Here is a 22,374-nt window from a genome sequence, read left to right on the forward strand (position 1 = left end):
AACTTGCACAAGCTAGATGACAGTTTATTTTTTACTCAACAACTTCATACCATTTTTAAATTATGAATTAAAAAAAAAAATGAGTTAGATCTTAAAGTTTTTGTCAGAAATTTCCCCCTAAGCATTATTATTACCCCCAAAAACAAATTTAAGTCTAGATAGCTTTGCTCTTCATCATCTAATTCCTTTCAACTTGGATTTGTGTCGGCTTTGGTATTTTTTCCTGCATAAAACAAATCTCTTAAATTAGCACATCATCTACGAGACTACAAGACAAGGATACGATCTTAAGTTATAAAAGCAAAGCTTACCATTTAAGCTCCCACGGTTTGAGAGCTGAATGAGATAGTCCCTGAAGCTTGACAAGATCTGTCGTTCTTGTTCTAAGTAAACCTCCGAGCTTGTGTCTGTGTCTTCTTTCTCTTGGCTTGTTTTCACTCTGGCAAACGTATCTTTCTCTGACCCGATCTCATGTTCTTCGTCACACATCAAGGCACGTGTTGCTGGAGATAAAGGCTTCTCTTCTATTCTATTAGTATCAAGGACACAATCTGGAGAGTCGTTGATCACATTAGCACCTCTTTGGGTTGTATCACGTGAAGGATCTTTCCTTTTGTCTGTTTCACATTTGGCACCTGAAACACCATATCAGACATGAGGAACATATCCTCCTTACATATAACTGCATGATATATGTACCTGATAATTTATTTGCCACATCCACTGATTTTGAGACCAAAAGCGAACATAGCTCTCTGACATGATGTGGTTGGATAATATTTGACAGAGAAGACCTATAGAAAGCAAAACAGTCAGGTCTCACGGTAGTTTCCAATAGGCAATATCATAGAAAGGAAGGGCTTTGATATTTCCAACCTGTAAGCACAAGTGGTAAATCCAGATACCGCCTTGTCGTTAGGGAGTGAAAAAAGAGAAGTGTCACCATTTCTTACAACGTGGTTTGCCTAGTTGGAACAAGAAAAACACACACACAGAAAAGTATGCTTTCAATGCAAGAAGTGAAGCTAAACACCACCAGATCGACACATAAAAAAAAAAAAAAAAACAGGATTGTATTATTCGGCAAGATAAATAGAAGTGTACCCTCTGATTCTGGACAACGTGTGAATGTAAAGCGTCCTTGCTCTTTCTCTTTCTTGATTCAGGAGGGTTTAGATAACCAGACATGTCGATGGCGCGGTTAACAGCAGCATTGGTTGTCTGTTGTATGTAGGTTTCTGAGAGCTGAGGTCCATGAAGAAGAGCATGTCTTTCTTCACTTCCTTCGAAATTCTTGCAATCCTGACATTTACAATTCTCTGAACACAGGACATTCGCCTGGTAACACTCACAGTACTTCTTGAGGCATCCTGATTTCTTGCAGTGGCATCCTTTACTGTGCTTTCCAAGCAGCATTTCCCGCGCATTCTCCTACAAAGTCCATTTTAAGAACATTCAACACGCCGAGGATAAGTTATATAATACTATATCATCTAGCCAAATCATTACTCAAAAGCCTTTTAACCTATAATGGACACCTTCCAAATGCATAAAGCTACATCTTTTTTTGAGATGCAAGATTTACATTTACAAACCTGCAAATCTTTAATTCCATGAGGACTACCAGCAATCTTGGGCTTAAACGCATCCGGATTACGGTCCAAGATCGTCGTGACAGCTTCTTGTCTTGAACCCTCTTTCTCCAAATTGTTGTGACAATTCAAACAGTTGCAACTACCGTTACAATAAGATCCAGACGCAAAACATTCGCAATACCTTTTACAAAAAAAAAATCCACAAGACTGTTAAAGGAAAAGGATCTAACCAACATGTTTTTTTTTTATAACTCTCTTTTTTTAAAAAAAAACATAACAAAACAGATTACTTACAGCTTCAAGCACTTTGAGTTTTTACAATTGCAACGTTTCTGTTGTTTATTTGGAGTATTATCTATCGATTCAAGTTCAGTCTGTCCTCGTGAGGTCGTCAATGGATCTTGGTTACTAACATATATATAAATCAAAATCAAACCCCAAAAATTTGATGATATGAGAAATTAAATTGTTTGTAAAACCATATTTACCTCACTCGACAGTTTCCTCCTGATTGATTCATATGAACTTGGTTGTGAACAAATCGGGGAAGCGGTAGTTTCTGCGGCGGAGTGACTTCCGTCGCTGATTCTTGAGAAGATTTCACCGGAGAAGTCGGCGGCGGTGGTGGTTCTAGCGACTTCTGAAACGAATCTATCTTCGCAGAGATGGAGAAATCTGATTGAGGTGGATTCTCATTAGAACTCGAATCCTCCTCCATAGCAAAAAGATTTTACAGAAGGAGCAGAGATTTTTTTTTTTTTTTTTTGATATGGTTCAAGTTTGAAAAGCTCTCTTCTTCTTCCTCTCTTTGGGATCTTTTTGAAAAATCAAAAAAAAAAAAAAAAAGAGAGAGAAAAAAAAACAAAACAAACTGTGTTTAATCAGCGAATTTGAAGGTTGAGATTTTAAGGGATTAATCAACGGTTCAGATCGTTTGATTAAGATCTATCTAGGTTTTTAGAGGATACGAGCGCAATTTGGCGCTAAAAAACTCAGTGTTTTTTACACGTGCGGTATGTTTGTTTTGTCCAATTAAAGTTAACCGGTCGGTTAAGAGCTTCATTGGTTTTCTCTCGACCATCTGCATCGGCACAACGCTTCTTGACTCGTTTGCGGTTACGGTTGCGGGAGTTTGCGGTTTCAAATATTATTAAGCATTTTGAACGACTGATTCAAGTTTCAAAATAGATGTATTTGCAGAAATTTTACGACTAGTTGACCATCAAGTCCAACATTGAATAGCGGTTAAAACATAAAAGGCAAAATTAGATGTAATATAAAATCACAAAAAAATGTTTGAAACACCAAATACTTTATTAAATTTGACACCAACTGCTAATAACCGCTACCACCCGAAAACGCAGCGTTTGCAGGTTTTAGTGGGAAAACCAATCATCACCTCGATTGCGATTGTTAGCTATTTAAACCAATCAAGTAAATAGTTTTTTATTGTTTAAGTCGGATTCGCTAAACTTCAAACACCTGTAGGCAGTAACGAATGGAAAAAAAAAATCACATTAACAATTAATTAAAAAATATATATTATCAAATCCTATATGTATTTCACATTACAATTCTCAAACATTAATTATTCTCTAAATTTATTTTTCCAATGTAAAAAATTATGTGTTACCCTAGAAATATTTTTGTTTGATTTTTGAATTAGTTTTTCTCTATTAATCATGCACAGTTTTTATAAATATCATTTGGTGTTTTTATACCTTTCTATTTATACAAGGATTTCATCAATAGACTTACAACACCAAAGCCTAGTAACAATAGCACACATGTTAATAACGCTGCCTGCTCTCTCAAATTTCTTAGAAGAATCACCAATTGATTTGCAAAGGGCTGCTTCAATGTTCATGAGAAATCATCTGAATCTATAGGAACATCTAAAGTATTGCTGGCAACCAGTGCTGCAAGTTCACCGAGACAGACCAAAATTTGATCTCTATCACTATCAGTTATAAGTGCCTGTTAAAAAAAAAGACCAAAATTAGCACAATTTTAAAGAAAACTCAATAAGATTTCAAAGAGAAAGCTGAATCAATTGCTTGCTTGCTTAGCTAACATTTGGCAATGAACTCTTTTGGCCTCGATGTAACTACTGTAAAAAAGCCGATCAAGAGAGATATTAGATCTGAACATCAACTTAGGATTTGCAAGTACAAAGTAAAACCCCTTAATCTCAACCGCATGAGAAAGAAATGGGTAATCTCAACCCCTTGTTCTCCTTTATGTATCCCGGGAGAATCTTGCAGTTCATAATACCGAACATCATTCTTACGACCAATACTAGTGAGAAGCATAACATGGTATACATTATAAAATGTTTCTCTAGTAATTGGAAGGTAAACCTCCTCCTGCACAATACCATACAAATATTATGCACTAATAGAAACTGCAACTTGATAATTTAATTATATATTAAAATTATCACTTACACTACCAATATTTTGAAAATACTCATAAATTGGAACAGCAACAGCTATAGGGGAATCGTATTGGCGAAGTCAGCAAATGATTTCATCTTGAAATTTCGTTAAATTTTCAAACTCTTCAGGTCGATATTGAATAAGCTATCAAATCATTCACCGATTGAAAAACTTAAGAAATTTACATTAATTTCTTATTTTAACTATCTTATTTTTTCTTATATTATGTTAATCACTAATTTTAATACATTAAACATTTGCATACTTTAATCACTTTTCTGTATAAAATTATTTTTACTATATGATTATAATAAATAATAATTGCAATTAAATTGTATATATTTTCCTTATTAATTGCAATATTTTTCTATTGAAATTAGTAATTTAGTAGATAATTTTTCTATTAGAATTGGTGATATAATAGATTACTTTTGGTTTTATATACTTTTCAAAATATTAATTGTAATCCTTTTATTTTAAGATTTTTTAATTTTCTTAAAATTATGAATAATAATTAAAATTTATTTTCACACATGTCCAAATATTATCGATAGACTTAGACACATGCCGCAATTATATGAATTACTAACTTTGAAAACTAAGCTTTATATAATAAGATATTACATGTATATGGTAATATTTAGTTTTACTGTTGTTTCACCAAGACAACCACTAATAACCAGTCATAAAGTTTCCCCAAATATACATATTTCAATTGCTAAACCAATTGTTCAGATTATGCAAACTCCCACAATAGCATAATCACCCCCCCCCCCCCCCCCCTTATGTTATGTGTTATTTTGTGCTTTCAGTCTTTTTGTCTTTTGAAACCAAACTTGAAATGTCAACTCTTTTAAAAATGTATATAAATCAGAATATCAGAATTGACAATAACAGAACTACATATATAACCAATAATATTTGAGAAATAAAAAAAGACTCAGTATGATGCTAGTAAGTCATAAGGTCTAAAATTTGGCGTCTGTGTCAGTTTATTGCTTGATACCAACAAAACAGAGAGCTACTTCGGCTTGTGCTTGAAGCTCTTCAAGAACCTTCACAACTCTCTCACGGTCAAGCCCGATTTCATTCTCATCGTTAAGCAATTTCCTCACTCTTCATATCCACCAGCAAGAAACAAACGGGTGAGTAAGAAAATCCAATCAGATCGCAAATTCAGAAAACTATTCTTTTGTCTAAAAACACTTGGGATTTGGATTGAGTGCTACAAACCTGTCTACAATGGATGTGTCTCCGTGTCCGGTGCAAACTATAAACATCGCATTGGTGGGTAACGCATCGTAAAGGGATTGCACTCTCTCGTTCATTTTCTTTAATATTTCCTTCGTTTCAAGTGAAACATTGTTTTTCTTCTTAAGGCTCTTGTTGTTGTTACATGTAAGCGATGAGATCATCTCCGCTATTCTGGAATTTAGTTTCTGCGGATCATTCGCTCTGCTCTGGAAATGTGTATTCAATTCTGAGAACTGTGTCCAAACGAACTGTGACCGCTTGTTCTTTACCTAGAAACATAAAAAACACACATGTATCAAACGTTTTTGGAAGATGACTAGTAATACAAAGAAATGGATGAGGATTCAGAAGTTTTTACCTCCTTCATGGCCTTTGAAACTGCTTCGTCGTCACAAGAAACTGGAATTGAATTGGATGACTCAGACGCATATCGCTTCACAATGTTGATATTGTCAATCATAGAAGTAGATTTCCCGCTCTCATTCAAAATGGCGAGTAGCTTTTTTCTTCTCACTTCCGGTGGTGAGCCAAAATCAGGTCCTAGTGGAAGCCAGAAAAGAAAATCACTTAAAAGGATACAGAGAAAAAACAAAACATACAAGATTTAAATAGCGAGGTTAAGACTATGAAGTTCTTGCCATGTTTTATCTTCAATAGTGCCAAATCCATGGCTGCTTTTGCATCCTCTACGCTGTCATGTCCAGATTCAGACAGCTGTATCTCTCTAGCAAGAAACTTTTTTGCTAGAATTCGAAGTTTAGTTTTATAAGATCGACCATGTGGATGCTTGTATAGTACTGCAGTGTCAATCACCAGATTATGAGAGATCTTCAAAGAAAACAAGTCATTTTCCAAGGAGTGTCCGACTAATATGGTCTCTTCGAAAACCAGCCTTAGGAACTCTGCCTGAACATAGGAAACGGCTCTAATTATACTAGACCATTACAAGTCCTCAATTCAAAAGTTCAAACCTCTTAACCCATATCTAATAAAAATTAAAAGGATCTCGTCAAACCTGAATATCTTTAAGAGTTGTTGTAACTCCTTCCATCATCACAGCTGTTATTCCACTAAACCTGTAAACAGATACCAATACTGTATTTTTTAAGAGGTACACTATTGTAAAATTCATACACAAAATCACCAATATTTGCATGACTTACCTTGTGTTATAATCAGTAATAGGATTTGTTGGCTTGACTAATCTATCTAATAGAACCTGCGGGATCATGGAAACTTGGTAACATAAATGAAGAATCTAACATACTTAAAGAAGGAAGGAAGAAGGTACCTGTCCTTGGATATCGACCAGTGTCACTCTTGTTAACTCCAAACCCTCCTTTGTAATACACTAAGGGTGAAACAAAAAGGAAAGATGTTTACAAGATTATAAGATTATCATGAAAGGCCAGTGAACATAGTTGTTTACCATCTCGCAATCAAGAGCCACAATTTCATGGTGAGATACTCCTGGTGGTGCAGGAAGTGTAGGGGTAAACTCTGCATAACGAACAGAAAATGATCAAACAATATGAAAAAAAGGTAAAAGGCAAAGGTTAACAGCTTAAATCTTAAATAGATGTAGCTCGTACCAAATTGTTCAAAAGTGTATCCATTTTGTTCCATTTCCTTTCGACTTAGGGTATAGTATGCAACAGGGAATGGTATGTCTTTTATGATCTCAATGAACGATTTCCCCATCAGATTGCATGATTCTACAAAAAGCAAAGATTATATCTAGTTAATGCCTTCTATTGGGAGAAGACTTTTTAAAATCTGAAACTACTGTTTACAGGCGTAGATAATATAACTGGAAACATTGAAACCTCGTCGTAATTAATAACGAACAATGATCAAGATTCATCGAGTGAAGTCTACTTACCTCGGCTAGATACAAGGGGAGGTGGTTCCACTGAACTCGTAACTGTTTTCTTTCTTTTAACATTGCAAGTAAGGATTGTATCAATTGTCCTCATGTCATCAACTACAGAGCTAACACAAGAACAAAAGATAATTTTTTTTACCAACAGTTAACCAAACAATTGTAAAGAGAAGCACCCAAAACTTACACCAACCTCAAAGCTAAAAGTGCTATAGGATTGCCACAACACGATTTCAAACTAGCAAGTGCTTTAGACTGTGATAAGTATAAAGCTGCATCCAATCCAGGAAGGTAAAGCATGACAACCTTTGGAATGAGAGGCTTGTTCTGCCAAAACCAGATCCTTAAAAATGTCAATTAAACTTAAAGTAAAGGACACAATCAAACAAACATATCCAAGAGGTTCACTTGTTCATACCTTAATAAACACCCACGAGGGCATATAACCTTCTGCAAGAACCCATGTCACAAGTCCCTGAACATCCTATTCAAACCCAAAAAACTTACATTATACCAACTATAAAATCCTAAAATTTTGATTAACCATGAGGATGATTCAAAAACCTACTTGTAAGTTCAATGTTGCTTCAGGGCTTTTGAAATCGAGTTCTGCTTTTGCCTACCAAGAAGAAGAATCTTAAAATCAGAAATCACGATATTGAACACCAATCAATCTAAATCAATATTAAAAAATTTCAGAGGAAGTGTTGATACTTCGGGTCCATATATATCGAAGAAGCTGTTTCCGGTATTGCTCTTTTCATCACTACCGTCGCCACTTTCTCCAACATCTTCCGCGTCGCGCTTCCGTTTCGAAGACGACATTCTTGAGACGACGGCGTAGAAGCTATTCGAGATATTTATCCGGGATACGATTACGCCGCCGAGTACAGCCGTCGTCTAATACCGCCGTCGCGTTTTTAATTTGCCGTCGGAGAGAAATTTAAGGGTTTTTATGTTTAACCTTTTCGCCTCCAAAAAACATTTATCTCAAATAGCTTCATTTAATTAAATTTTTAAAATGTTTGACCCAATCAAAATATATTATAATATAGTTTCGGTTTTTTTTTTTGCCCTTCTGGGTAAATTTGCAAATTACATTTTAAGCGAACACACATCATTTTTTTTTCTTTTTCTTTATTAACTCGAATTAGATATGACAACCAATGAGCATACAAATTACAAATACAATCAAAAATTAAATATAACAAAATAATATGTTTTTGAAAAAAAAAAAAAAATTATAAACTACTTTTTCCGTTTCATATATAATATTATTTTGATATATTTTACACAAAATTTAAAAGTTAAAATAAATCATACAAAGATATTTCTATTTAATAAGTGAATAACAATTTAAATTTAATAAAAGATAGTTGTAGATTAAAAATAAATTGGGAAATTTAATGTAAAATGACATTTTTGTGAATCTAAATAGCAATACATCGATTATCATTCCAAGGTTTATGTAATCATATGACATGATTAGGAGAGAAACTTTAAACAAACAAAAAACAACAACTTAGTGTCAATTTACATCAACAAATTACCATAAAAAGTCGATGTTTGGAATATCAGATTTGTGATATCCCGGTTTCAGATACTTACAGAAAGGTTTAAAAGAATTGATTTCGTCACCTATGTTACCCAAATTGCATTTATTTTTTCGGTCAAGTGTTCTGAGAGAACTCCACAGTTAAATGTGCTTGAGCTGGAGTAGTCTTAGGATGGGTGACTTCCGTGAAGTGATTGTCGGAACTGTGCGAGTGAGGATAAAAACACAGGAAAAGAACATGTGGTGACTTGTAGGGACAGTAACAAGTCTTTAAAACCCTCTCAGACGTAGCAAACCGGCCGTCAGATATTGATGGACTCACGGGACTAGTGAGAAGACGAAAAAACGATGCAAAAATTCCTTCAATGTAAACCCGAATCAAAGAAGAAGTAGAGCTAAATGAGCTTAAGTCGGTAGGTAATACTGTCCTCTACCAAGATCCTCCCCCTAATGTCAGTAGAATGGACTGAAGTAAATTACATCATATTCTTTACAATTTATTAATTTTTGTATTCTGGTGTCTCATCTACCCACATCATGCAAGGTTCGTAATATTGTATGAACATTCCCTATATAATAAAACGAAAGTACACAACATTGTTTTGTAGAGTATATAATTTTAATAAATTGGTTACAAATAGGTTATATATTAAGTTTTATATTATTTGTATAGTCTGAATTTATTATTTCCAAAAATCTTAAAGAGAATATTCTAAAGAATCATTTGATATCATCTAACTTACCATATTAATTTTCTTTATTAAATTATTCATCAAATAAAATCTTTTGGTGTCTAACTTAACATATTAATTTGTTAATTATTATTATACTTCACCTCTCATTTTGATATATGAGTCTATTTTGTGAAACAAATAAATTTTCATATTATTTATTATAATTAAAAAATAGTTTTATTTATGGATATACCATAAGTTGAATTTTCAAAAACAAATATAAATGATTCAAGTTATAAAATATTCAATTTTTATTAATATTATTCTTTAAAAATAATATCTATTGAATTAAAATTTTACTGAGTAACGGGTCAAAATTTGAATATTTAAATTCAATTTCATACTTTTTTTGTTGAATTTTATAATTTTATATAATATAATAAACTTTAAATAATTTATTTTGAAATATTTTTAAAATATTGAAACTTGATATTAAAGTTAGAAACTATAAAAACTCTAAATTGGTTTGTTATAGCAATGTCAATAATATGTCACTATAATATGAAAAAATTTAAAAAAATCAAGTATATTAAAACAAAAGTATAACAATGTATTAAATTACTCATAATATAATAACTCGCTTTTTAAATACCAAATTCACAAAATTATGTCTTATAATGACATTCAAGTCATGAGGTAGAATATACATTGTTAAAATAACTTCACGTACATAAACTAATACAACATATTAAATTTTTATTTTAAATCAGAAAATATACAAAATTTTGTATAAAATAAAATTTAACCAGTGTTATAGCACGGGTACTTATCTAAAATCATTTACAATATAAAACTTACAAAACAAGTGTCTTTTTCAAGCCATCATATTTAGCATATGATTTTATTACATAATATTTTATCCAAAAAAACTTTTAAAAATAATCACATAAATTATATTTTATAAAAAATTACAATGTAAATAAAATGAATTAATAAATAGCAATAAAAATACTGATAAAGAAGATAGCAACATGACTCGATCGGGTTCAGTACCTCTGAAGTTTGGGTAATATCCAAATCTGAATGCCCACCCGAGCTAATCCGAATTAAATCATATATTCCCTCCATTTTTTTTTCAGCAAAAGAAATTTATTGAGAATAAAATTTGTCAAGATACAAAGTTTCCATCAACCATGAGAGAGGATTCATACAATCAGAATAAAAATATGAATAAGTACAACCTTGTTTTGCTAACAAGTGAACTACCTCATTGTTTGATCGATAAACAAAGGAAAATTGAACCTTAGTAAACTGTTTGGACCAGAACTTAATATCTTGGATTAGACTATATATGGAAACATCTACCATAGGTTCATTTAAACAATCTATTAAGGTTTTACAATCTCCTTCAAAACAAACATTTGTATGGCCGTTGTTCAAGATTTGTTGCATTGTGAATAATAAAGCCTCTGCTTCACCCTCCAAAGGACTGTTTGCAGCTTTTAGTAGACTTGATCCCCAGAACAGTTCCTCACCTAAATAATTATGAACCATCCAACCTCCGATTGTCTTTTTGGTGGTAGCTGTATAACTGACATCGAAATTGCATTTAACCATTGACTCAGCCGGTCGAGCCCAGTTAATGTTGATCGCAGAGTGAGGAGAAGTAGGCGTCTGTTTCTTCTGAGATTCCATAGCCATTGTCCATTCAGTAATATCTGCTTTGGATTGTGAAAAAGTTTGATGATGATCCTCTGCTTTGTTATTAAAGAGAAACTTGTTGCGTCCTTTCCAAATATTCCAGATTAACCAAAAAGATAAGAGTTTTTGTTCCCTAGATAAGGAGCTATCATTGTGTAATCTAAGCAAATATGAGATATTTAATTCATGGTCAGTATTATCAAAGGTACTTTGTAGTTGAGGATTTGCTTACTTCCAGACAGTATGGTTAATTGTTTCGTCCGACTGTTTACATCGTTGATAGACTTTGTCAATGGCTACACCCCGCCATTCATAAAAATTTGATTTTCTGGTATCGTGGAGGAGATTCAAGCAAAAAAGAACTGAATTGTGTATCCTCAGTAGGGCGCAAAGGAGATTCAGGTTCTGATTTGAGAATCATTAAGTTCTTCATATGTTTATCATAACATTCTGTTTACGTCTCTCTTTTTCCGGCGAATTATTCATACGGCATAGAGAAGACGGTGATGACGAGTTGCACATGTGTCGATGAAGTTCGTGAGGCAAGGTTCCACGTTAGAGACACGCGTCATGGAGCATTTTAGTTTTCTTAGAGCGTGACTAGTTCGATCTGAACAATCCGACCCGTTTTTTTAATAAATAATAGTAATAATAATCTAAATTAGTGGTTTCATATCCACTAGCCATTTAACCACAATCACACAACAACGGATAACATAACAATACTAATAAACCAATATTAACTAATAATCTAATAACCAAATTAATTCATAATAATTAACCAATAATCTAAATAACACGAATCAAAAAACCAGTAATCCTAAACAACATTTTATGACTCAACTCTAGCAACCTAACAAAAGCCAGACAACAACCAATCAATTCACTAGAACATCATCTTCTTCATTATCTTGATTCCACAACACACTTTGCCTTTACCTACACCACAAACAAAAATTAAGATGCATGAGTATTTTATAAACACTCAGTGAGGCAATCCTCCCATCTGCTGAGTTATACGCACAAGCAATAAGATCACTTAATGTCACAAACAACAAACAATAAAACAAACCAGGCAATAAACAAAGCATTTGCTTCAACCGTCGCAACTGAAGAAGGGTGTCGACTGACATCATGCTCAACATCCCCGAAACCCTAGTTTGTGTCGACCGACACCTCCACATAGTGTCGATCGACACTCGCCAAAGTTATCGAATCGTCCTCACGTTGTTGTCGACCGACACCCCAACTGGTGTTGACCGACACCGATGCCGATCATCGATTTCCTTTGAACAGAAACTCTGAAACTCACCTCCAAACTTCTCCCATCTGATCCATGCATTCTCAGAAGTAAATCTCCGCCATAGAAGGCACGAAATCCCATAGGAACTCAAAGGAAACAATTACAAAAGCACAAAATCACATAGAATTAGAGATCTTAGCTTAGATAAGCCATGGTCATGCACTCACTTTAGCCAAACAACGAAATATAAGCCCCAAAACGAAAACTAGCTCCACAGCAACCTTCCCACACGTCTCTAGCCTTGGAAACTCACTCTCCAGGAAGAAAACCACACCAACAGTGACCAAAATCTCCAAAAACTCAAGAACGCTCTGAGGAAACTATCTTTTCTCCCTTCTCTCTCTCAAAAAGCTAAAAACGGCTAAAGAAGTGAAAGAAGTCGATTTGTCTCTTATAAACTCGAAACTAGGACTCTCCTAAACCAACCACGCAAACCACACGATTAAAATTGAACCAGCCGCAACCCTAACCAAAATTCAATTTTTGGTTTGCGGGCGTTACACAAACGCAACGTTTGCGGTTGCGGATGATTGCGGAAGCGAGCGATTGTTATTTCAAGCGTTATTAAGCGTTTTGAATTACTGGTATAGCATTTTAAAATGGGTGCGTTTGCGGGAGTTTTACGACTGGTTGACCAATAGTTGCATTAGCGGTTAAAACATAATAAATGTAATATATAATTATATAAATGTTTAAAAACACCAAAAACTTTAATAAACTTGATTTATAATTAAAATAATTAAAAAATCCAAAATAATTATTCAAAAAAACAAATAAATTTCATATTGAAACACTTATTACTTTATGCATTTGGATTTTCACCCAAAATTTAATCAAATAATGTGATAAATGACAAAACATATACTTTAGATTATAAATCTTCTCTGCTAAATCTCACACACTCAATAAGTTACTCACATTGAATAATAAGGCCAAGGTAAATTAATTATAAAAGAGTTGAAAAGGGTCATTGGTGATTTGTTTTAATATTTTCACAAATAATCTTATTTTCTTAAACTTCTGATGAAATGTTATATTGATTTAGATTTTTTTGAATTTATGTGCGATGTGCCAATAGTTTTACATCATGTTTTCCGATTTTTTGTTAACTGAAATCTTATTTTCTTGTAATTGTTTATTTTCTAATCTCCTCAATCGTATTTGTACTTCTTTTTCTCTCATGTTTAATGGGTAAAATGGTTAGGTTGAAGATATGAGGAAAAAACATTTTAGTAATTTTGATTTGTTTTCTGTTAAAAACAAATAATAATTTCCAACCGCAATCGTCTGCAACCGCAAACGCTTGCGGGAAGCAGCTTTTAGAAATCAGTTGTTGGGAACGATTGGGAGCGATTGAAAACGGTTTGTGTGATTGACATCAATCGCTAGCAACCGCTACCACCCGCAAACGCAGCGTTTGTGGGAGATAGCAGGAGAACCAATCAGTATCTTAGTCTAAGAGTTTCCTTGTTGGGCTTGATTTTCATTTCAGGTCTAGTTGAAAATAATGACTTATATTTGTCTTGGTCTACACATAACCAAGCTTTGTATAGTTTTTTTGGCTTTGACAAAAAAAAAAAAAAAAGAGGTGACTCATAATAGATGGTTTACATTAGATCGTCGATTTAAGTAGAACAATTTACTTTTTGTATAACAGAGAACCAAAATTTAGTATAACAATAAAATGTTAACCAGGATTTACAAACTTAACTAAAATTTCATGAGGTATCATTTATTCTTATATGGAATTATATCGTTTAACTAGTAAACCAGAAAGAAAAAGAAAAAAAAAAAAAAAAAAAAAAAAAAAAAACAGGTTTAGCGAATTTTAAATTTAGAAATCCAAAATGCAATTAGAACTCTTAAATATTCATTTAGAATATGATTTTAGATCAAAACAGTTTTATTTTATGAACAAAACTTTATACTATGTGGAGCAAAACAACTAGTTTGGGTCAGAACTTCGATAAAAAAGTTGCAAAGATGGATCATTAACACTTGACTGAAAACACTTTTTTAGACTTGTTAATTTTTAAAGCATCGTTTTTACACCATATACATTTATTATTTATAGACCATTACCGAAAATCTTCAGATTTTGATTGAAGTTATAAATTAGTACTAGATTAAGACCTGTATTAAGACCCGTGCTAGAGCACCAGTTGAAATTTATTTTATTTCTATTGTAATTTTTATATAAAATATAATTTATATGGTTATTATTAAAAGTTTTTTTGGATAAAACATTATACAATAAAATCATATGTTAAATATGATGACTTTAAAAAAGACACTTATTTTATAAATTTTATATTGTTAATGATTCTAGATAAGTATCTATAACACTGGTTAAATTTTATTTTATATAAAATTTTGTATATTTTATATTTTAAAATAAAATTTTAATATGTTGTATTAGTTTATGTATGTGAAGTTATTTCAACAATGTATATTCTACATCATGAACTTAAATATCATTATAAAACATAACTTAGTAAATTTGGTTTTTAAAAAACGAGTTATTATATTATGAATAATTTAATATATTGTTATACTTTTTTTTTTAATAAACTTGGTTTCTTGAAATTCTTTCATATTATAGTGACATATCATTGACATTGCTATAACAAATCAATTTAGAGTGTTTATAATTTCTAACTTTTATATCAAGTTTCAATATTTTAAAAATATTTCAAAATAAATTATTTAAAGTTTATTATATAATATAAAATTATAAAATTCAACAAAAAAATATGAAATTAATTTAAATATTCAAATTTTGACCCGTTACTCAGTAAATTTTTTAATTCAATAGATATTATTTTTAAAGAATAATATTACTAAAGCTTGAATATTTTCTAGATTGAACAATTTATATTTGTTTTTAAAAATTCAACTTAATGTATATCCGGAAATAAAAATATTTTTTAATTATAATAAATAATATGATAATTTATTTGTTTCACAAAATAGACTCATATATAAAAATGAGAGGTGAAGTATAATGATAATTAATAAATTAATATGTTAAGTTAGATATCAAATGATTTTTTTTGATGAATAATTTAATAAAGGAAATTAATATGGTAAGTTAGATGATATAAAATGATTCTTTAGAAATTCTCTTTAAGATTATTGGAAACAATGTGCTCTAATAATAAAATCTTCCGAAAATAAATTAAGGCTTCACCCACTATTTAACTTGTAATCGATTAATCTATAACCTATTTGTAACCAACTTATTAAAATTATATAGTCTACAAAATAATGTTGTGTACTTCCATTTTATTATAAAGGGAATATTTTTGTAATAAGTATTATTTTTTTTATAGTCTTGAAAACGTGAAATTAGTAAAACCGACAAAAATGATGATACTTGGATATGAAAATCGAACTTTTCTCATCGAGCTGTATAATGAGACGTGTGTTGTTGGCTTGTAAGCAAAAGCAAGAGACAACTCAAATGATTGTTGAGCAGTAGCTTGGATATGGGTATGTGTTAAATTTACTCGTCATGCATGCTTTTCACATCTTTTTCTAAATTAGTAAATTGCTTTAGAACTAAGGAACAATCTCCTCGTCCCTTTGCATTTTTTTGGTGACATTCTTCCTCTTTCTCCTATTTGCTCGGTGGAGAACATTTTTTGGGGGAAGCTCCTTTCCTCTTCATTCATTCTCTTTTTCTTTTCTGTAGACTTTCAAGTTTCAATTGGATATCTTCAACCGGGATGTGGTGTTTCCAAGTGATCCTTTACGGTAACTTAACAGAAATATTTAAAAGCCAAATCTGGAAGTATTCCCTTTTTAGTAATAGTCTTACAAAATCCTTTCAAGTCTTAAGACTATTCAAAGTATTGCAAGTTTTGGATTCAAGTCATAGGAGTCTCTAATACACATTTTAAATATAGTATGATGTTGGTGATTGAATTTGAACGACTAATAAAGTGAAAGAGTGAAATAAGAAGGACTAATATAATATATTACAATTAATCATATCAAATGGATATATTTGTATATATATATAATATATTTGAAATGCCTGATACATCATATTTTATTGAGGATTATATATATAATGAGAGTTTTTCTCTCTTCTTAGGAAGATTACATTATGTTAATACATGTTATCAATGGATATTTTTTACTTTTGTGTGTTTTATGATTAAGAACTATCATCTTACATATAGATTATATCGTAATGACTATTAATTTTGTTAATTAAGTTTCTAAACTACTACTTAAATAGAGTATTCAATGACCATTACTTAGATAGTTAATGAATAAGAGAAATGTAATTTTTTAGAGATATACGTATTTAAATTTGAACTGAACTTGTAAACTACTTAAATTAAACTTCAACAATATTTCCAAAAGAGATATTTTTGAAATTCCACCATCTTGAATCTTCAAAAATGAAAACTCTTATAAAAACGAATACTTAATAATTTAAACAAAACAAAGCAACTAAATCATATTGTATTAAGCTCGCGTGTTTGCGCGGGTCGACTTCTAAACTATAGTTAACCTATTTTAACAAAAAAAGAAGTACATTAATGGACAACGAGAGCGAAACTAGGGTTTTGGCGATGGGGGATCAGGATGCAACCATGATGGATCTTGGAGAAAGGGCTCGACCTCCGGGAGATCCACCTGATGGGCAGAGGGTCAGGGTGAGAAACTTGATGGGGAGCAACTCGGTTGGGATGCCCCGTCCAGAGGAGGTGTTGGATGATGCTTTTGTGACTGAAAGAGTGTGTTTGGAGTTTCCGAATGGCGAGGATGGTGAGCCAGTAGTCACGATAGGATATGAAGTCTTAGAGGCGATGTATGGTTTGTGGAAAAACTGCATGATTGTCAAAATGTTAAGGCGCAATGTTTCCGTCTCGGTGTTGAGTAAAAGACTGAGAGAGATGTGGAAGCCGGTGGGAAAAATGGCCATGTTAGATCTTCCTCGAAACTTCTTTATGATCCGTTTTGATGTTGAAGCCGAGTACATGGCTGCACTCACAGGTGGGCCTTGGCGAGTGTTTGGAAGTTATCTTTTGACGCAAGCTTGGACGCCTGAGTTTGATCCCCTTCGAGATGAGATTGTTACAACTCCAGTGTGGATCTGATTGTCTAACCTGCCGGTTCATTTTTATCACAGGTCAATTTTGATGTCTATTGCCAAAGGGTTTGGTAAGCCACTTAAATTTTATCTTAATACTTTGAATGTTGAGAGGGCTCGTTTTGCACGGGTTTGTGTGGAAGTGAACTTGAAGCGGCCTCTGAAAGGTACTGTGATGGTGAACGGTGAACGGTATTTTGTCTCTTATGAAGGTCTATCTGCCATTTGCTCTAGGTGTGGGATGTATGGGCATTTGGTTCATAATTGAGCTCAAGCAGTTCAGGAGCGTGAGCTGATGGTGGTGCAAGTGCATGTGGTTATTGTGTCTGTAACGCCCCCGAACCGCCGTACGGCCGGACAGGACCACGGACGGCACCGAGACGCCACATGTGTGGGAACCGCACCCTGGTGGTCCGGTCGAGGGATGGAAGCTGCAGGTTCCCAACCAGTCCTCCTGGACGCGACTCTGCCCACGGTCGAGGTTCGCTTAGGCTTTGCAACCCTTGCGTCCTACGCGCGTTGTGTTGACCCGGACAAGGCTGAGTACCATTTGCAACTTGTCATGTTTTCCCGAAAACCGAATAAATTACTTTAATAATTCATTATATTGAAAACAAGTCATCAAAGCAATATACATAGATAGTCGGATAATTTTACACATATCATTTAGGAAAATAAAGGGTTTTACAAAGAACACAGAAAACCCTATCTGGTACCCTAATGTTTGCTCCAGCTCTAGACTCACTTAGGCTTCCTACAAGACAAAATAATATCATGAGTAATCTAAGATTACTCCGTGAGCCTGGGCACCCCTTTCCTAAACAGGATTCTACTTCCCCAACCCGACTACCCCAACAGGCAAAGGAAACACGCAAGGCAAACAAGCCAACAAGCAATCAAAGCAACGCAATAGAAACAATAGCGGAAGCTATAAACAACAAACAAGCGAGAGAGGTTAGAACGACACGACTCAACTCAGACGATCTACACTCGCTATTCGCAGAAAAAGACGACTAAAGGGAACAAGGATTACTTGACCACTTTAGACTCTTAACTCTTACACAACTCGCAAAGACGACTAGAATAAAACAAGGAACACTTGAAATACTCTAGACTCTTCCACCAAACAAACAAGACATCTAGAATACTACAAGGAATACTTGAAATACTCTAGACTCTTTCACCTATGGGCCCTCGATAATCTGTTCCGTTCCACAACATTTCCTATGCTGAAACCACAAAGGTAACCAGCATGAGCCCACACAAATGCTACATCGTCATGTAGCGGTCACGCTAGTAGCTAGCTAGCCGTGACATTATCCCGCGCGAGTGGTCATCGGGAACTCTCGCGAGACAAACAACATTTGGAACAGAAGATCGACTACACTATTCTAGCTACGACTTAAGAAACAAATTCGAGAGACTTAGCTAAAATACACCAACAACTCAAGCAAGAAAATCAAGCATAACAAGCAAGAAAATCAAGCAAGAGAACATGCAACAATCAACAAGCAACAAGAATGACAATTCATGCAACTTAGATTTTCCTACAAGCATGCAACCACTTTAAGCAACTTAATGCAACAAGTTCAATTATGCATGCAAACCAATTTTAAGCGATTTAACCCATTTAAATCCTTTAAGTCCATTTACGCATGCAAGCCAATTTTTAAGCGATTTAACCCTTTAAATCCTTTAAGTCCATTTACGCATGCAAGTTAACCTCAACCAAAATTATGCAATAAAAATTGCAAATAAACTTCACCAATTTAATCATGCATGCAACCGATTTTAAGCATGAAATATTGCAAGTAAAATCCTTCAAGCTCAACCATGCATGCAAACCCTTTTGTCCAAATTTTAAGCAAGTCCAACTTACTTTAAAATGCATCCAAGTTCATTTTCGCATGGTGATTCCTATCTCAAATTCTATGTGCATTTAAATATGAATTTAGCATGAATCCTACCATATTTCGCATGCATCAATTTAAACTGATTCTAACATGAATCTAGTCTAAATGCAACAAGAAAATGAGTATGTGCAAGGATCTAAAGATCAATGCAGCACTCCACACACAATTATCACATAACTCACCCTGATACAGCTGATGATGGTCGGACTTCACTGCACCACGGATCAGACAACTTCCCTTCTTGCGTCCAACAACGTCTTCTTCTCGACTTTCTTACTTTGGCCGCAACACTTCTCTCCTTTCTCTCTTCTTTCTCTCTTCCTCTCCTTTCTCTCTTTCTCTTCTTCTCCCTTTAGAATTTTTGGCGGAATGAGAGAGAGTGGAGGTCTTTATATAGAGAAAGTGGGCGACAACATGACCCAATGCATGCTAGATGAGTTTCCATCATCAAAACCACCAATTTGCATGTGTGTACACTTGTTAAGTGAGCACAACACTTGTCCAAGAGAATTTTCTCTTGTCTCCCACTCACTTCCATTTGATTAAATTAACTTTTAGTGGAAAATTCCACTTAGGTTAATTTTGAAATTAATTAATCACTTAGTGGAGACTCCACTAACTCCACTTTTTAATATTTAATTCACCCTCCTTAGTGGGTTCCTTCCTACTCTCGCTTCCTGTCCAGGACACAACCTTGTCCACTCGGTGTTCGCCTAGTACGTCCGCTCGTTCCACGTACGTCTGTACGGTACATGGTACACGGTACATTGTACCATCGGCCACCTCTCGACCATGGGTCGGTCTCGGTCCGGACTGCGTTCGTTTCCTCCAGACTCCCTCGATCTTTTCTCGGATAACTCTCGGTCTTTTCTCCCTTCGGTTCTTCCCGTCCCTTCTGGCACTTCTCGGAGCATACTGTCTTTCTTGGTACTAGACTGTCTCTTCCGCATACGCAATTTTCCGCATAAACCGCCAAGTCCCGATCTGTCTTAAGGTCTCGATCGTACATCCAGCCACTTCGGTCTTGGCATGGCCATTCTCCAACTCGTGCATTTTTCCTCGGACTTCCTTCAGCCTTTCTTCTTTGTTTTTCTTCCTCTTCCTCTTTAAGTCTTATCTGGGCCATTTCTCCGAACTTTTATTTGGGATTTCTGTCCTTAGTGAGGGTCACTACAGTGTCGGGTGGAGATGTCGCGGTGGAGGACGGATTCACGGTGGTTGGTAGAGGAGGAAGGAAAGTCCGATAGATGACTACAAAGCAAAGTTCATCGGGGGCGAGTCCGGTGGGAAGTAAAGATCGTAGTCTTCGGGAAATCCTGGTAAAGCAGGTTTTTGAGAACGTTGCCATATCGAATAGATTTGGTGGGTTGGGGAATAATATGGAATCTCAGGAAAGAAGGGAAGTTGTTGTTCGTAACAGAGAGGACAAGGAAAATGAGAATATTATGGAAACCTCCGAAAATGATAAGAATGTGGTGCAAGGACAAGAAAAGATTTTTGGTGGGAATTTTGAGATTCAAAGAGAGGATGTTCAAGGGCCTTTTCAACAGAAACGGACTGCGCCTGTAAAGTCTGGTTTGAATAATGGGCCGAGAATTGGACAGAAGTTTAGTGGGCCTAAGTCACAAACTAAATCCAATAAGCCGACGAGGGGTCTGGTCTTTGGTCCATGTGGGGAAGATGTTACACTGTCTGCATCGGGTAAACGTTTGAGATCGGAACCGGTGACTTTTGGCGGCCAAGGCGGATTTTGGTCAATCAACGGGTCTCGAATCCGGGGACGGCGAGGATTGATGCGAAGAGGGTTTCAGAAGAGACACATGATGGTTCGGGGAAAGATGAGGTCGAAGGGAACCACGAGGAGGATATGCAAATTGCTCTGTCGGAAATGGCGGCGGCTGTTACTGTTGCTTAACGGGTTTCCCCGGTGATTCAGGTTCGGGAGTTTTGTGTAATCATAATGATTAATTGTTTATTTTACGGGAGGCAAATAAACCTAATTTTAGGAAATCAATCCGATACATTTTGAAGCAAGGGGAGATAAAGCACAGCAGATATGTCAGGGTTTGGGGTTTGAGAATGTATTTTGTGTGGATGCAGTGGGTCAACTTGGTGGTTTGTGGCTATTGTGGAGAACAAGGATAGGAGATGTGCCGGTTTTGGACTGCTCCGATCAACATATTCATGCTAGAATTGTTGACGGTACTGATGTGTTGCATTTCATTGCCGTTTATGCGGATCCCTCGGTCAGTAGGAGAAGTGGACTGTGGGGTCAGTTGAAAGATATCATTCAGGAGATCACGGAGCCGGTTGTTGTTGGCGGTAATTTCAATACTATTGTAAGAACTGATGAGCGAACAAGAGGTAGTGGACGATTGTCTCAGGACTCGTTGGCTTTTGGTCATTGGATAAATGAACTATCTCTTATTGACATGGAGTTCAAGGGGAATAATTTTACATGGAAGAGAGGACGTGTCGTGAATACTTTTATCGCAAAGAGGTTGGATCGGGTACTCTGCTGTGCCCACACCAGACTGAAATGGCAAGAGGCTTCGGTCATTCACCTTCCTTTTCTTTCATCTGATCACGCTCCTCTTTATGTCCAGTTGTGTCTAGAGGTGAAGAGTGATCCGAGGAGGAGACCTTTTAGATTTGAGGTAGCCTCGTTAAGTCATCCAAGCTTCAAGGAGATACTCCAGAAATCTTGGGATCGTAGCCTGTCCACTCCATAAGCACTTAATGGCTTGCGGGTTCAGCTGAAACGGTGGAATAAAGAAGTTTTTGGTGATGTTCAGAGGCGGGAAGAACAGTTGGTTCAGGTGATTCAGGATGTCCACGATCTACTCGATATTAGCCAGACGGATGATTTGTTGGCTAAGGAGGATAGTTTGTTGCAAGAATTTGAAGTGGCTCTTGCACAAGAGGAATTAATATGGTTCCAGAAATCTAGAG

At 34.7% G+C, this 22,374-nt stretch overlaps 2 protein-coding genes and 1 pseudogene across 2 annotated transcripts; 1 reads left to right on the plus strand and 2 right to left on the minus strand.

Moving 5' to 3' along the window:
• Positions 1-23: 23 nt before the first annotated feature.
• Positions 24-2,474, minus strand: LOC104706897 (protein tesmin/TSO1-like CXC 7). Its single transcript, XM_010423135.3, has 8 exons — positions 2,084-2,474; positions 1,890-2,003; positions 1,596-1,776; positions 1,105-1,431; positions 877-965; positions 700-794; positions 312-635; positions 24-223 (listed from the first exon to the last, which is right to left on the minus strand). Exons 1-8 carry the CDS (start codon positions 2,311-2,313, stop codon positions 189-191), a joined length of 1,395 nt encoding a protein of 464 aa, XP_010421437.1. The 5' UTR covers positions 2,314-2,474; the 3' UTR covers positions 24-188.
• Positions 2,475-4,869: 2,395 nt separating this feature from the next.
• LOC104706899 (small RNA degrading nuclease 5) lies at positions 4,870-8,192 on the minus strand. The gene is made up of 14 exons (XM_010423136.2): positions 7,884-8,192; positions 7,738-7,788; positions 7,588-7,653; positions 7,363-7,496; positions 7,170-7,279; positions 6,880-7,002; positions 6,717-6,787; positions 6,579-6,638; positions 6,451-6,506; positions 6,303-6,363; positions 5,926-6,193; positions 5,646-5,827; positions 5,267-5,556; positions 4,870-5,149 (listed from the first exon to the last, which is right to left on the minus strand). Exons 1-14 carry the CDS (start codon positions 7,992-7,994, stop codon positions 5,026-5,028), a joined length of 1,707 nt encoding a protein of 568 aa, XP_010421438.1. The 5' UTR covers positions 7,995-8,192; the 3' UTR covers positions 4,870-5,025.
• Positions 8,193-16,955: 8,763 nt separating this feature from the next.
• On the plus strand, positions 16,956-17,777 carry LOC104709398 (uncharacterized; annotated as a pseudogene).
• Positions 17,778-22,374: the final 4,597 nt, after the last annotated feature.

Source organism: Camelina sativa, chromosome 8 (assembly GCF_030686135.1).
Source record: "Camelina sativa cultivar CO46 ecotype springtype chromosome 8, ASM3068613v1".
Classification (NCBI taxonomy): domain Eukaryota; kingdom Viridiplantae; phylum Streptophyta; class Magnoliopsida; order Brassicales; family Brassicaceae; genus Camelina; species Camelina sativa.

Coding starts and splice junctions, on each gene's coding strand:
- LOC104706897 (XM_010423135.3), bottom strand. CDS start 2,313: ATGGAGGAGGATTCGAGTTCTAATGAGAATCCACCTCAATCAGATTTC. Junction 636..699: donor TGTGGCAAATAAATTATCAG/GTACATATATCA, acceptor ATGGTGTTTCAG/GTGCCAAATGTGAAACAGAC. Junction 224..311: donor AAACCGTGGGAGCTTAAATG/GTAAGCTTTGCT, acceptor TGTTTTATGCAG/GAAAAAATACCAAAGCCGAC.
- LOC104706899 (XM_010423136.2), bottom strand. CDS start 7,994: ATGTCGTCTTCGAAACGGAAGCGCGACGCGGAAGATGTTGGAGAAAGT. Junction 7,497..7,587: donor CCTCGTGGGTGTTTATTAAG/GTATGAACAAGT, acceptor TGGTTTTGGCAG/AACAAGCCTCTCATTCCAAA. Junction 7,003..7,169: donor TCCCCTTGTATCTAGCCGAG/GTAAGTAGACTT, acceptor TGCTTTTTGTAG/AATCATGCAATCTGATGGGG.